General features: G+C 49.0%; 2 protein-coding genes, 1 long non-coding RNA gene and 3 pseudogenes across 3 annotated transcripts; 5 read left to right on the top strand and 1 right to left on the bottom strand.

Moving 5' to 3' along the window:
• Positions 1-225: 225 nt before the first annotated feature.
• LOC121603335 lies at positions 226-3,640 on the top strand (annotated as a pseudogene).
• A 98-nt stretch (positions 3,641-3,738) lies between these two features.
• Positions 3,739-4,566, top strand: LOC121603334. Its single transcript, XM_041932004.1, has 3 exons — positions 3,739-4,069; positions 4,133-4,362; positions 4,447-4,566. Exons 1-3 carry the CDS (start codon positions 3,745-3,747, stop codon positions 4,564-4,566), a joined length of 675 nt encoding a protein of 224 aa, XP_041787938.1. The 5' UTR covers positions 3,739-3,744.
• A 189-nt stretch (positions 4,567-4,755) lies between these two features.
• Positions 4,756-5,227, top strand: LOC121603330. Its single transcript, XR_006006652.1, has 3 exons — positions 4,756-4,804; positions 4,878-5,011; positions 5,070-5,227. It is a non-coding gene; the product is annotated as an uncharacterized LOC121603330 (long non-coding RNA).
• A 1,446-nt stretch (positions 5,228-6,673) lies between these two features.
• Positions 6,674-9,541, top strand: LOC121603333. The gene is made up of 10 exons (XM_041932003.1): positions 6,674-7,210; positions 7,285-7,448; positions 7,501-7,560; positions 7,623-7,690; positions 7,759-8,361; positions 8,429-8,570; positions 8,633-8,875; positions 8,941-9,094; positions 9,169-9,451; positions 9,535-9,541. The coding sequence occupies exons 1-10, from the start codon at positions 6,718-6,720 to the stop codon at positions 9,539-9,541; spliced, it is 2,217 nt and encodes a 738-aa protein (XP_041787937.1). The 5' UTR covers positions 6,674-6,717.
• Positions 9,542-9,861: 320 nt separating this feature from the next.
• On the top strand, positions 9,862-13,269 carry LOC121603332 (annotated as a pseudogene).
• Positions 13,270-13,699: 430 nt separating this feature from the next.
• LOC121603331 lies at positions 13,700-14,863 on the bottom strand (annotated as a pseudogene).
• Positions 14,864-15,099: the final 236 nt, after the last annotated feature.

Below are 15,099 nucleotides of genomic sequence, written 5' to 3'. Positions count from 1 at the left end.
AGCATCAGCAAAATCAGCATCAAAGTATGCTGCAAAAGCAAATGTCACAGCAGCAGCAACAGCAGCAAAAACAACAACACCAACTCCATTACCATCACAACCAATTTCACCAGCAGCAGCAGCAGACACTGCAACCATTCCGCACACCGGCACCGGTCCCGGCCCAACCACCACCACCAGTGAAAGCTCGCGATCATTCACACACCCGCCAAGGGGGAAAAGAGTATGCAGCCGCCGATCCCGATGATCTCCTCGCCAGTAGCAGCACCACCGTTACGGGTACCACGGCGCTGCTCACCCCGCCGCTTTCGCTGTGGCGCCCGAAACGCCGGCCCCGCTGCCCTGTTCCCGCCGGACCGTCCGCAGGCTCTGCTGAACAACGCGAACCGTCTTCCGCTTGGTTTGCTGCCGTACAACATGCTAGCCGCCCGACCGTACTCGACCCCGATCAACAACCTGGCGATGCATCCGGCATTCCCGCAGCGCTGCTCGTACGGTTCCCGCTGCAAGGGTTTCTGGGTGGCCCCGGCCCGGTACAGATGGGTCCGCCACCGCCGCTACCTCCTCGCCATCCGGGACCAGCGCCGGGTGGGCCGCCGCCATTTTTGATGCAGCGCAGCCCGACGCCCCTGCCGACGAACCAGTTCAACCAGCGGCTGGTGCAGGAAATTCAACAAAACCATCCGCTGCTCGCGTTCAACCGACAGCTCGCTGCGGCCAGCACGCTCAGCGTTTGCGGCAATGGCATGGCGTGAACAAAGCAGCCCCGCTATAGCCCTGCCAAGGCGGGTTTTATGAAGCAGCAGCACCATTTCCAGCGCAGCAGCAGCAACGATCCCGAGTAGGCAATGGAATGCCATCGAGCACTGCAGGCGGCGGGCAGCAGAGGAGCGCGATGAGTACGCAAACATGATGAGCAATCGCAACAAGCAGTGGCTAATCGGGAATAAAGCTGACGCAGCTCAACTCGGACGCCCTACTTTAACGATTACTATTTCACCGTGTACAAGCAGCGGCTGGCAGCGGCGAGGGCGAGGGCGATAATAGGATCTATCGCGAAAATCAGCTCAACCATCGTTCACCCAGCAGGCGGAGGAGCATGCCCAGCTGCTGTTACTGTCGCTGCTGTCGAAGAACGGCAAGAGCGGGCTGCCGGCACGAACCGCGAACGTCGCAGTTCCGAATCCCGCTCCAACCCGAACGGCGGTAGCGAGGGAAAGGATGGCCAGCGCGACGGGTGGTGGTCGAGCGTATACCCCGCTCCAATTTCAAAATTCGCTCGGCAAGCTGCAGTGCGTAGTGTGATAGCGCCGCGAAGCTCATCGACGCCGACGTGATGGGCAGCGACCAGCTGAACGGAAATGGCGTGCCGGCACTTGAACCGCCGCCCGCCGCTATCCAGCGCAAAGCTCGCCATGTGCTGCTGCTTATCGAGACGCTGTACAAGTTGGTGCTCAAGCTGGAAGATCTCGGCAATCCCGTGCGATCGAAGCGATGAAAGCGCTGCGCGAAAAGAAAATGCGCAAGCGAACCAGCAGCACCGGCAGCGGCAGCGGTGTGGCGTGTTTGTCAGAAGCGGGCGCCAAGATTGGCAACGCATTGATAATTAATCCGAATTGGTAATTAATGATAGTCACGTAAGATGATTTAACCAACAAATCCCGTTAATGTCGATACTAAGCTTCGGTTTTTTTATTTAATTTAATTGCTCTCAATCTGCTTTTCAATAAGCGAAATATTGCGATATTACCATATACATTTTAATGTGAAAATCTAGAGAAGACTAGTTTTTAGCCTAACACACACACCCACACACACACAACCTCACACTTGTAAAGTGTGGCAAGGGAAGAACTGATACTGAGTTGTCGATGATCATTTATGTTCCTTATTTATTAGGCTTTGCGTATGTAAAACACACGTGTGTGTGTAAAAGGGTAGCGTAAACTGAATTGCGTATACTCTGTCACACGCCGAAATGAATATATTCCATGCTCCTCTCCATATAAACCCCTGTGAACCGAATGGTATCGTTAGATATTGCTTTTGCAAACCGTGTATATATCATTTAAGTTTGGGCACGACATATAAAGCCCCCCCCTCTTACCTCCCCGGTTAGTTATTAGGTTATCCGCATGTCGTGCTCGTGCTGATATTTAATTTCGCCCATAGTGTTTCGCGCAAACAGAGCACGTGCGGTTTGAATAGGATTGCAAATCGATCGAATCGAACTCTTTAGTGTAGTGTAAGTTAGTTAACTGGCCAAGGATGACAGACTCGATGTGTACAATGTGGCAGGGGTTTCCCAGGCGTTCTCATAGCTGTGGGACACTTTATTGACTCTCTAAGTAAAATGTAACGGGAATTGGACTCTATAGCACCCTTGTTGGACATATCCAATAGGAATTCCAACGAACCTTTCCAAAAAGGGTGCAATAGAGTCCAATTTCCGTCATGTGAAGTTCACTTCCCAATTAGAAAGAGTCAAGAAGTAGTGTCTCATAACTATAACCAGGCTAGAACCCTGGAAAATCCTGTAAACTGCATTTGAGCCACTTTGTCACATCCATCCGCCCTCTACACAATTAAGCTTCACGTGCAATGAGAAATGGAAAGAGTAGCTGTAGACACTGTAAAAACTGTCCGTACCCGCTTACGGCACTATCAAACGAAACATTAAAACACATTCGTCTCTTCATTCAGTAGTACATAAATCTATAGATACATAATTTTATAGTTGAGTGCATTTACCTGAACTTGTTTTTAGACTAATCTTTCGATAGCTCTTTTTCACGTGTCCGTTGGTGTTTATCACTCACTGAACTTCTTTACACGATTACTTCTTTCCTTTTCAAATGTACTAGCTAGATGTACTATGGCACTGCAATTACTTTTCGGAAAACTTAAAACCTATTACACTACTCACTTGAATTGCTTTGATTTCTCTACCTACTTCCAATATAAGAACGGTTAAAAATGTGAAGAGAGCCAACATGCCAAGAAAGCTGTGTAAATGAGCATTTTAGGCTATAATCTTGAACATAAACTTAAACACTGAGCAGCATAAAAAACTGCAATTGAGTTAAAACTATCCATGTAAAAGCTCTGTAATAAAAAGCAATCAAGCGCAAATTCCGAAACATGCGATAGAGAAAATGTGTCTAAGAAAAATGAACAAAAAAAGGAGATATCCACGATGGAATTGTCGAAAAAGAACAAACAAATAAATCGACTAATTTTTTTTGGGCTTTTGTTATGATGCTTATGAACGCGAGCAAAATGGGTCGTTATTTTGTGGTTTTTAGCGTAGAATTATGGTGCAATATCACAATATTAAAGGAGGATTTGTTGTGATCATAGCAACATCGCTAGTTTAAACGAAGTGTAGTAGGCTTTATTGAAATAGAGAATAAATTAGTCTGCATTTTCTTTTCGTACGAACAAGAAGTTCCAACAGGATTTACGGAAAGAGGTTAAAAGGAGATAAGGGTTATTTTATATAAATTCTAAATTATGTTTTTAATTTTCTTTACAGATACAACTTGAAACAAACCACGCCCCACGAACCACGATGGCCTCTTCCTCGTCCAGCAGCAGCAGCAGCAGCAGAATGTCGGTGATGGACCGCGACCTCTGTCTGCTGCTGGGTGGAGATGTCGTCCGAGAAGGTAACCGTGCGGCAGAAGGCGTTCAACAAGATGAGCACCATCCTGAACAACCGGGAGGACGATTTTTCTCGACTACATGGCATCGGATGCGTTCGAGACGCAGTGGTGCGCGGTGCTGGATGCGGCTTACCACGGCATACAGAAGCAGAGCTACGCCATTACGACCCAGGTGCAGAGCAAGAACCACGACTACGTCGTGGTGCTGCACAAGCTCGTTGAGCTGGCGATGGATCGGGATGCGCCGCAGCTACCGCACAGCCAGCTGATCGGGTGCTTTGTGCGCGCGATCAACGATCAAGCGATGCGGGACAGTTTTGGTGTGTGCTTTCTGCACGTGCTGAACAAGTTCGTGCTGTGCTCCAAGTGGTGCCTAACGCCGGTGAGCTACGAGCACTGGAAAGGTAAGCAGAGGGGTGAAAGGTTGATTTACTTTATTTAGTATTAAACGGGGATTTTTTTTGCAGAAATTCTTGACTGCTGTTTAGTGATGCTGGATACAGCGCACGTACCAAAGCACTTGGCGGCCAACTGTCTCTCGCTGGCTGTGGTGAAATTTTTAGCCAACTGCTCGATGCAAACACTGCTGGCGGACTATTTGAGCCGGCTGATTGTCCACCTGCGCCAGGCGGTAAACGAGAAGAAAAGTAACGTTTTATGCGATCTGATAAACATAGCTTTGTACATAACAGAAGCGGTAAGTAGCGTTTAGCACCATCTCCGAGGTGGGTTTTTGCTGTCTCAAAGCTAAACCTAATCACACTTTGATCGCCACGTGCAGATAGCGGTGGATTGTAAGGCGAAGATCATTGCATTCTTGGAGTCGCTCGTTCCATGCACGGTGAAACTTACAAGGAAGCAAACTTGCGCAAGGAACAGAAAGTGTCACTGTTCCGGTTGATGCATCTGTCGCTGATAATGTTGTACCCGGGAGGAAAATCTCATACCCTTGCCAAACCACTGACCCGAGACGGTTTGCAGCAGGTCGAGGACGATGAAGCGCGAAGGAAAACGTTGCGCGAATATCATTACATACTGACGAGTGAAATGAAGGCACGGGATCAGAGTTCGTTCTTTGGCTCGAATGAGGCCCTTTTGCTGATGGTTTCATTGACTTTGCCGCCCGGTTGTGTTATACGGTAAGATTATTTGAGTTTTTTTCTGCATTTTTAAAGGGAAAATTACTACTTCTTACTCATCCCTTTTTCAAAGGTGTACTGGAACGAGGATAATTGGAAGGAATCTAGCGGCGAAGAAACGGCCGCAAAGCGAAACAAACAGTTTAACAAACTGCAAAGCATCATGGAGATGGTCGGTACTGCTCCAAATCAGCTTAATTTGCGTTGGTACGATCACGCTTCCTCTTTCATGTAGAAAAGATCATTAATAAACATTTTCCTCCAGGTTGTACATCCTTTCTGCGGTTCTAGACAGATATGAGGCAGCACTTACTAGCGACGACTATGCGCAACTGTTGCAACTGTTGTGCAATGTGCAACCGAGCCTACAATCGCCGCACGAGCATGATGCTTTCTACCAGTGCTGTTCCGTGCTGCTCGCGTTCGAACAAAGTCAACCCATCGATCGTTGAACACAGCGGCGGCCAGCGGTGAATCGATTGGCGAGCTTTGGGCCAAAATGATAGCCGCTGCGTTCCGTGCCTGCACCAACACCGCCGCAAGAACGTGCGCTAAATCCAATCTCCTGCTGCAGCTATTGATTCGCCATCGAAAGTATCCGAACGTCGGCTTTCTAAACAGCACCGTGCTGGAAGCCTTTTACACCTATGCCGTGGAGAAGACGAACCTTAACGTCGGCACGGTGCTGTCCATCCTGGAGACGGTGGGCAACGCCGAGTGTCTCGGCAGTGTCGACGGTGTGCTGACCAAGCTGCTCAACTATCTCTATCCGCAGACGCGCGAAACACAGTCGAAAGCGATACTACACGCAAAGGAGCGGCTGAGCGCAAAGACGCTGGCACGCATTTCGATCCTTTGCGTGGTGACTACATGTTGCGCAATGGATGAGACAGAGCGGCACACACACGCCGGAGTGCACGATACCTTTTACCGGGAGCGAGACGGGCAGTTGCAAACGCTCGAGCAAAGACTTCGCTACCATAGTTTAGAGGAATTGCTAGCGTTGGAGCAGCACAAAAAGGAAGGGATTGATGCGGAATCACCCCAAGGCAGCGCACGAATCTCTTACAACATAAACGAACCACTGTTTTTGCGCCTGTGTGAGGTAGTAAGCTTCGACAAGCATATCCTGCCCGATGGGAATTATTTTCTAGCCGATGGATTGGCATGCATCTGCGACGATTTGGAGTTGTACCTGGAGATGCTCAACATTTTGCAGCTGCACGCCGCGTACGATGAGCAGCAGTGCACCAGGAGCCCACTGTACAAAAGGTTCTGCTCAAGTTCGACCTACTAAACGGTGGATTTGAGCGGCTGTTGAAAAACGATGCGGCCTCCACGCTAAATCTCATCAAAACCAGGAACCTTGCCGAGCGATTGTTGGCCATCTTTCGTGTCCCTTACCATCCGTCGGTAAGGAAGCTGCTGCAGCAAACCGAACACACGTTCATTATGCGATGGGCAATCGGGCAGATCAGTCTGAAGGAGGGGGAGGATTCGCAGTGCGTGACCGTGTTGCAGCCGGATAAACTGGCCACGGAAGAGCAAATGCAGCGATGTTTCCTCCACGTCGTAGCGGAATATCTGCAGTACGAAGGGCCAAGCCTGAACGAGGCTCACGAGCTGCTGGATCGGTTGGAACTGAATGTGTTCAGCAGTTTGGATTTGTTCTATCTGTTTGATCTGTGTCGAATACTGCTGGCGCAAACTTCCCATGAGGTGGTGGCCGTATGGGTACTGAGAAACCTGGTAGATGTGTGCAAAAACCACTACACCAATCCTGACATTACGGAGCAGATTATCGATCTGTACGGTGTGGTAAGTTAATTGTAGCTGTGATCAACTGAACTCTCTTCTCAAATTGTGTTTAATCCGTTTCAGCTTTAACCGCCTTCGTGAGCCCGTACGAAGACATGATCCGCAACGTAACGATCGTGCTGTACTCGTTCGTAAAACAGTGCGCCAAACACACGTACTCTACCGAGCTGCAGGTGAAGATACTGGCGCAGGTGAAGTATCTGCTCCGCGCTTACCCGCAGCACATCCGTACGCCAACGCACGAGAGCATCTACAACGGATTGGTGCCGTTGCTGAGCAGCCCAAGCTATCGCATCAAGCTGGAAGCGGTCAGGAATATTCTGCACTTCATGCAGCTCGAATGGTCACATCCTGACCTTTCTTCGGTTCCGTGCAGCTTTTACGAGTTTCAGCTGCAACTGTACGATCAAATTCAGTTCGAGGAGCTACTAGCGACCGACGGTGGGATGGACATGAACGATGAGAGAATGAACGTGATTAGCGGCTGCCTTCAGCTGCTGTTGGGCATCTTTCGCATTAGCTTCATGCTGCGTCGGCGCGCGTTGTGCGATTTTGTGCTGCTCGTTCAGTTGGGAAGCGTAAACGATGGTAAGTGTTGTTACAGCAATAGCTGACAATTAAAGTTTAATTATTGTATAATCATATTTTTGTCCTTCTTCTAGACAAAATGGCAAACACCATACGGCTTATGCGCACCTCCAGCGATATCGACTTCTGCCAGCTGCTTCAAGCTAACCTGGACACCGTACTCGAGCTATGGCTAACCAAAGGGAATCGGTTGCTGCATTTCCCGTTCCGTCTAGGGAAAGATCGCCACGATCGAAGAGTTTATCCAACTGTTCAAGAAAAACATTTCCTTCGTCATACTCTGCATGCAGCCGGAACGGTTCGAACAGTTCTGCAAATCGATTGGCGTACAGCAGGCAGAAATGGTGAAGGTATGTTTTCGGTTGGAATGAATTTAAAATGATAAATGACCAATTTTCCATTTCATTACCAGAGTATACTGCCGAAATGTGTTTCGTTCCTTCTGCCCAAGTACGCCAAATGTGAAGGGATGGCGCCCAAGTATGATGCAATAGCTAGTCGGATGCACAAAGCACTTGCCCCTATAATAAGCACGGTAGATCTTAAAGATTACGTGTCGGAAATTATCAAACACATCTCACCCACCGATTGAACGATCACGTTGAGCTGGGCAAGCTGTTGGACCAGGACCTGCCAAGCTGCTTCGTTGCCGATCTGTCGCTTAGCAAAGCCACTTACTCGACGGCGCTCGAGCACCTGAAACAGTCGGTATGGGGATCGCAATCGTTCAAGTACACGCTGCTGAGCAATTTGTGTTTTAAAAACAGCTCACCAATTGAACGCACCCTAACGGATGTCAAACGCTGGCTTTGGGCGGCTGATGAACCGGAGCAGAAAATGGTACATCTCTTCCAGTACACGGTGTTTCTCGACCATCTGAAAGAGTACATCGGACAGCAGAAGGAACGCGCGTTCAAACCCTATCTCGTGCGAGATGTGGTGTATTTCCTGTGCAACTTGTTGTCCTCCTTTCCCGCCCTACGACTTGCCACGCTCAACAGCTTCGGGCGGTTCCTGGAGCACGTGGTCGCATCTAGCGATGCGTGCGAGCTGCTCTCGGAACATTTGCACTTCATAGTGTCATCATTGCTGGAGGTGGAAAATGTCGATCCGGCATCGGAGATTTCTCAAAAATCGCTAACTCTGCTACGGTTTCTGATCTTACAACACTCTGCCGCGTTTGCGGGTGCGATCGGTAAGCTGAATTATCTACCAAAGGACGAACGATTCGATCAGTTGCGGCTTGCTATATCGCGCCAAAAAACGATCGGTCATGAAAATGTTGCCAAGGGAAGAAATCGCGGCGCTGATTGAGTTGCCCAATTTAAGATACGAAGATTTGGCTGCGCTGAAGATTGTGGTAAGCTTTTGCTGTATTTTGAGTGACTTGGAAGTTATATAATTATAATTTTTTTATTGTAGCTCACCACCAAAAAGAAAGATCTAAAATTATTGTGCGATGAGCTGAGCGAGCAAAGCGCATCGTCGGGCGCTAATGGGGAAAGCGTGCTTCATCGGTTAGTCTACACTTTGCTGGAAGTTGTGCGCAGCTCCCCGTTCGACAAGCGATCGATGGAAGCTCTCCGATGTTTGAGTGAAATAGGACCGATCGATCTGGGAACAATGCTGTTAAAATCCGACGCAGAAATGATTGCTTACGATACGGTACAGCTTTAAAGCCCTGGGCAGTAGCAATATCAATTAAATTTTAAATTTCTATCTCTCTTTAGATCAACAACTCGAAGGAAGCAATCGAACGATGTGCTGCGGTGCTGCTGAGCGAATTGAACGAGCTGATAACGAACAGAAACGTTCCGGTTGCAAACTACGCCTCACTGATTTGCTACAAAATGCTGTACGGAAAAACATTCCATGCTTTGGCGGGTGAGATTCTAAACAAAATTGCATATAGAAATCCATTTTAAATCTTAACTTCGATCATTTCGTATCTCTAACAGCCAAACTACCAACACTGCACCCATTTTTGGGAACTTCTGCGGAAGAGATCAAACTCTTCACTCGTACCACCGGACGCAGTTTGTCGTTGCGGCCAATGCTTGCCAACGAACGGATCGAGTACAGCGCTTTTGTGCAGCAGCTGTCAGCCGCGTTGCTGTCATTTTTGGGAAATACGATGATTAAAAAGCTGGCCGAACAGGAAACGACATTCGTCGAGAAGCTTGTCCCTTTGCTGGTACAGATAACGATAAAGCATTCGAAGAGTCAATCATCGATAGCATGGCAGCTTTGTAAGTGCTCTTGTTGCACAGTAGTAGATGCCACGGATGATAAGGAAACATTTGAATATATCTTCCTTTTTGCAGCAGATAATGAGTTTTTCAACGAGTTCGCTGCCATTCAAAATGAGGTTCACAATATTTCAATGACCCGAAAGCTATTCAACTGATGCTTACCATCGTGGAGTGTGTTCGGATACATAATCAATGGTAAGTGTAATTTACAAATTTTGTTAATACTTTTCCTAAAAAATAATGTTTGTAATAGCTTTCCACAGTACAAAATTTCCGTTAACTATCTACGAATCGCACAAGCGTCTCAATTCTGTCAGGCACACTTTAAAGCCATCCTGTATGGTGACCTCTGGTACCGGGAGGAAGAGGAGCAAGGCAAGCATGATGCCAAACGAACCCGGAACTGCAAAACATAATGAAATCATGCCATTTGGCGATCGGCGTAAACGATGCAGTTAAATCATTCCTCAACCCAATCCAGGAACGGATGGAATATTACCGTCTAGAGCAGAATTACGCCAGATGCTTGGTTATGCAAGATGCAAGCACACCGTGGTCGCAAGATACCGCCCTGGACAGTGCGGGCACACAGAATGCCATCTTGCAAACACTGAAAGACTCCTCACTGTACGGTTTGGCTAGATCGTTACATGTCGCACCGCAACAGATTGATTACGAGTGTGCCTGGCGGCTGTCCGACTGGAATGTACTATTCGACGCGGACGGCGGTGTTGGTCCCAATGTCCCGAAGAGAGCACCGGCTGCCGGTTCGAGCGCGCTGCTCCTACAGTCGCGATCCTTCGAGCGAGCGCATTACAAAGCGCTCAAGTGTTTGCAGCTGCGCGATGAACTCGCGGTGGAAAGTGCGATCGTGGCAGCGCAGCGTGCCGTTAGCGAACTTTTCAAGCTTACCAGCATCGAATCCACCAAACACATCTACCACGGGCTGTGCCGGTTGCGGATGCTGCAGCAGATCGAAGACTTCGGTGAGGTACACTTCTCCAGACAGATCGACTGCGAGCAGGACCTGCTGAACCGGTGGAGGGAACAGGACGAGCTGCCGCACAGCGAGTTCACGCTGCTGGAAACGATCCTTTCCCAGCGGCTGTCCATCTTCAGCACGGCCGGGATTCGTGCGAAACTGCGAGGCTTCGTGGACTGTGCGGTACGGAATGTGGTGCTGATCGGGGAAGCAGGAGGAGCTGCGGCAACGTGCAGTCGGTGGTGTGATGAGCTGGAAAATGCACAGCTCAATTGGAGTGCGGCAGCCGGTGCTGGCGAAGGAGTTGGCGTGGGAAGTAATGAACAGCGCCAAGTACACTGATCCGATGGTGAAGGGGAGTGGCGTGTCGCCTTTACGGTGAGTTCCTTGCCGAAGGACACTCACAGGAGATCAAGTCGCTATGCTCGGACTACTTTCAACAAGCGGAAAAATATGTCCAGTTTGTGCTGTCGCGACAGGGCGGCGGCGACGGCTGCGGGTGGCGAACAGAAAACCTCGCCGGGAACGTTCCCGCTAACCATCGTTGCTTCGACGTGGATCGTAACTTCACCGTGCAGCACACCGTCGCGAAGTACGCGGATCGTGAATTTGTGCGGGTAGGTTGAGGAGCATTGCAATATTAAATGGGGTAAACTAAATGAAAATTTGCTCCTCCCTTTCCTGCAGCTCACCAAATTCATCCGCTCTCAGGAGTGGGAGGCACGGAAAACGAATCTCGCCCGCATGGAGGTCGAGCTGGTCCGCCTGAGGGAGGAAACGCAACGTGCCACCGATCAGCGGCGCAAAGATCTTGGCCGTTCGCTTCACTTTATGCAGAAAAACTTGCAGCGCGACAAGAAAGCGGCCGAAGAGGTGGAACAGAATCGCTGGGACTACTTGAATCTGGCACTGTGCTATTATCTGATGTACGCGAAACAGAGCACGATCGTGAGCGACATGGTGATATTTAGGATCATGTCGCTGTGGTTGAACAATCAGGAAAATACGAGCGCAAAGGAGTTGATCGAAGAGTCGCTGCTTACCATTCCTTCGTACAAGTTTATTGCCGTTTTACCGCAGCTTACACCGCGCGTCGGGCTGGACAGTGGGGACGGTGCGCTGGTGCAGAAAGCTTTGATAAGATGCGCCTGGACCATCCCCATCACACGCTTCCGTTTGTGTTTGCGCAGCTGCATGCGTATAAAGATCAACCGGATCACGAGTAAGTGCTGGTTAATTATAGTGGAATAACACATTAAGTTAAATTTAAATGCATTTTTAAACATTTCAAGAACTCCCACCAACGATAACCGTTTAATGGTGTGCGGGAGGTGTACAAAAAGCTGCGCAAAGAACCAACGCTCGAGCAAATGTTGCACCAAACAGAGAGAATGAATCTCGCCCTGATCGAGCTGGCCAACAAAACGCTCTCCAGCAGTCCCTCCTTCCGGGAGTACACCATGACGAAACGTGATCCGCTCGGGCAGCTGGAAAGCTTGGATCTCATCCACTGTCCAACGGTGGAGTTGCCCGTCCTAAAAACCGGCAACTATCGCTCACACATCGTAGGCATCAGGCGGTGGGATGCGAAGGTGATCGGTGTCGGTGGAATTAATGCGCCGAAAAAGCTTGCCTGCCTTTGCCTGAACGGTACGAAACGGACGCAGCTGCTCAAGGGGAAGGATGATATGCGCCAGGATGCGGTAATGCAGCAGGTGTTCGGTATAATGAACATACTGCTGCGCCACGATAAGGAAACGGCGCACCCGGAAGCTGTCCGTGCGCACGTACAAGGTGGTACCGCTGTCGAGGCAAAGCGGCATACTGGAATGGTGCAACAACACGATGCCGATCGGTGCGTGGTTGCTTTCCGGGCATGCCAAGTATCGGCCGCAGGACCTGGAACCGACAGCGGCGCGAAAAAGTTTTCCAATGTATGTACAAGCTGTTGAGAGCGTTTTTTTGTTTGAATATTAACGATGTTGAAAAATGCTCCTCTTTCCTCAGAACGCGGTGGCCGGCATGACGTTGCCGAAGAAGCTGAAAAACTATGAAGAAATCTGTGACAAAATTCGGCCCGTCTTTCGGCACTACTTTCTCGAGCAGTACCTGAAGCCGGGCGTGTGGTTCGAGCGGCAGCAGAACTACATCAAAAGTGTGGCCGCCAGCTCGATGATCGGGGTACGTGCTGGGCATCGGCGATCGGCACGTGCAGAACATCCTGATCGACAAGCTAACAGGGGAGGTGATCCATATTGATTTTGGCATAGCGTTCGAGATGGGGAAAAATCTGCCCACCCCGGAGACCGTCCCGTTCCGCTTGACGCGTGACATTGTGGATGGTATGGGGATAAGCGGTGTTGAGGGTGTTTTCCGCAAGTAAGCACATGTTCATTGGTAAAGTCTGCAGCTATTAAACCAAACACTCTTTCCCCATTGCTTTCCAGATCGTGCGAGAAAACGCTGGAAGTGTTGCGGAACAATCAGACGGTGATCCTCGCCATCCTGGAGGTGCTGCTGTACGATCCGCTCTACTCGTGGAACGTGCTGTCAAACAAGAAAGCAACCGTCGGCAACAGCAAGCCTTCCTTTCGCCATCCGGTGACGCTGATGAGGCCGATGGAGCGGTCGGTGGTCTGCCGATGGATGCGCGCTAATATCAATGTGACGGCCGAGCGTACGTGATGCAGGTGGAAGAGAAGCTGCTTGGCCAGGAGGACAACAAGTACATCTCAGTCGATGGGCAGGTGCAAATGCTAATCTTCAACGCAATGAACAAGCGCAATCTCTGTCAAGTGTTTGCGGGATGGCAACCGTACCTGTGAGCAAGTGAGTGTGTGATAAAGCGGTGATAGTGTGATAGTTTTATTTTTATTTATTTCTTTTCGTTTCTACATACATGTATCACATGCATATGACACGATGAGTTGCAAAATGTTGTTAGAAAATATTGAGAAAAAAACCACTTCAATCATTCTCAATATTAAACGCACAATTGAGGGAGGTAGTATGGTTTGTACAAAGTAGCTTTGAGCTGTAACACCTGTATCATCCTTTTGAGCCGTCCTATTGGGCGGAAGATGGATCGTTTCTGTTCGTTTATCCGCCAGTGACTTCGATCCCCAGGTGACAACTGTTCTACATTTTTAGCTTAAACTCCTCGTGAACAGCTCGATTTACCCATTGCCTCATATGAACTCTTGAAAACATGGGTGTGTGAGTGAACAACGATGTGTTGAAGCGTTGAAGTTTATGTCAGAACTTCGGTAGAAGCCGGACAAACAAGAAGCTTGCAGTTTCGTCCTTGGTGTTCAACAGCAAAACACTGAGTAAAAAGAAATAAACGATCTATCCAGGAGCATCAGAATAGCGGGAGAAACGCGCTGGGAAAAATAACAAAACAACGTGAAAGAGTGTTTTATAATAAACTTGTTGTTTAATATGGATTGAAAAGTACGCATGTTTTGTTTTGGGCCGGTAGCTTGTGCACAACGTGATGACAATTCTCAAAATGGCACCAGAAAAAATGCTTCACACTGACGTTTCAACTGTTATAATAAGCTTAAACTCTGCAATATCGCTTGCTCTTTAAGCCAATTTTAAGCCTGCTCTTTAAGCTTCCAGCAACTCGAAAAACGCTAACAATCTGCTCGAAAATGTCACTTGGGTCGAGGTGCCGTTTACGTAGTGCTCTTTTCCGATGCCAGAAAGGCTGCTACCTCCGCAATTCTGCAAACAAATATTTTAAATTTAGTCCAATCTAATTCCAATTGCTCATAGAACACTTATCATACCTTCCGGATTTCCGAAGCGACGCAACGCACATTGCATGATGATCATATCTTTCACCTTCTGCGGCACCGTCCCCGTCATCGGCGTGTGGATGAACCCGGGCACGATCGCATTCACCCGGATGTTGTACCGGCCGAACTCGCGTGCCACCACTAGGTCATCGCTTCCACCCCGGCCTTGCTCGGGGAATAGTTCGACTGTCCGATGTTGCCGGTGCGGGCAACGATCGACGACAGTCCTTTCACCATCGAACCGGCCAGCTCGTGCTCGATCATGGCCCGGCCGAAACGTTGCAGCACCAACCACGTACCCTTCAGGTTCACGTTGATCACCGCATCATCAAGTCGGACTCGGGCATCTTCAGCAGGAAGTTATCGCGGGTAATACCTGCCGAATTAACGACCACCGTCGGTGGTCGCTTGTACCGGCCATCACTTCATTCAGCACGGCATCAACACTGTCGCCGGAAGAGACATCCATCTCGTAGGCCGCATTGTCGCCCGCCGTGAGCGATGCGATCGTTTCCTGGGCCGCCTGTACGTTACGATTAGACGACGAACTTGTTATTATTGTTTTTAATCGTATGAACTGCGGAAACTGAACTACTTGTTGCTTTTGTTTTCGTTTTCGGTTTTGTTCCTTTTTTGCTTGCTCTCCCTCATAATTGTTTACTCCGCGTTGATCTGCGTGTTTCCCAATCACTGTTCACGCTTCGGAATCGGAATCCACTATCCGGTCGTTTGCCTTCGGTGGAAGGTGGGGCAATTTTGTGAATTGTTATCCATTATTGTAGATTTAAAATTAGATTATAGATTAGATTAGATTAGACTAGATTATAGCATATTATAGCATGTAACTGTACG

Source organism: Anopheles merus, unplaced genomic scaffold (genome assembly GCF_017562075.2).
Source record: "Anopheles merus strain MAF unplaced genomic scaffold, AmerM5.1 LNR4001078, whole genome shotgun sequence".
In the NCBI taxonomy this organism is placed as follows: Eukaryota; Metazoa; Arthropoda; class Insecta; order Diptera; family Culicidae; genus Anopheles; species Anopheles merus.
Note: the sequence above shows the minus strand (reverse complement) of the source record. Positions and strands in the feature narration are given on the sequence as shown.

Coding starts and splice junctions, on each gene's coding strand:
- LOC121603334 (XM_041932004.1), top strand. CDS start 3,745: ATGGCATCGGATGCGTTCGAGACGCAGTGGTGCGCGGTGCTGGATGCG. Junction 4,070..4,132: donor GAGCTACGAGCACTGGAAAG/GTAAGCAGAGGG, acceptor TTTTTTTTGCAG/AAATTCTTGACTGCTGTTTA. Junction 4,363..4,446: donor CTTTGTACATAACAGAAGCG/GTAAGTAGCGTT, acceptor CGCCACGTGCAG/ATAGCGGTGGATTGTAAGGC.
- LOC121603333 (XM_041932003.1), top strand. CDS start 6,718: ATGATCCGCAACGTAACGATCGTGCTGTACTCGTTCGTAAAACAGTGC. Junction 8,362..8,428: donor AAATCGCTAACTCTGCTACG/GTTTCTGATCTT, acceptor TATCTACCAAAG/GACGAACGATTCGATCAGTT. Junction 8,876..8,940: donor AAATGATTGCTTACGATACG/GTACAGCTTTAA, acceptor ATCTCTCTTTAG/ATCAACAACTCGAAGGAAGC.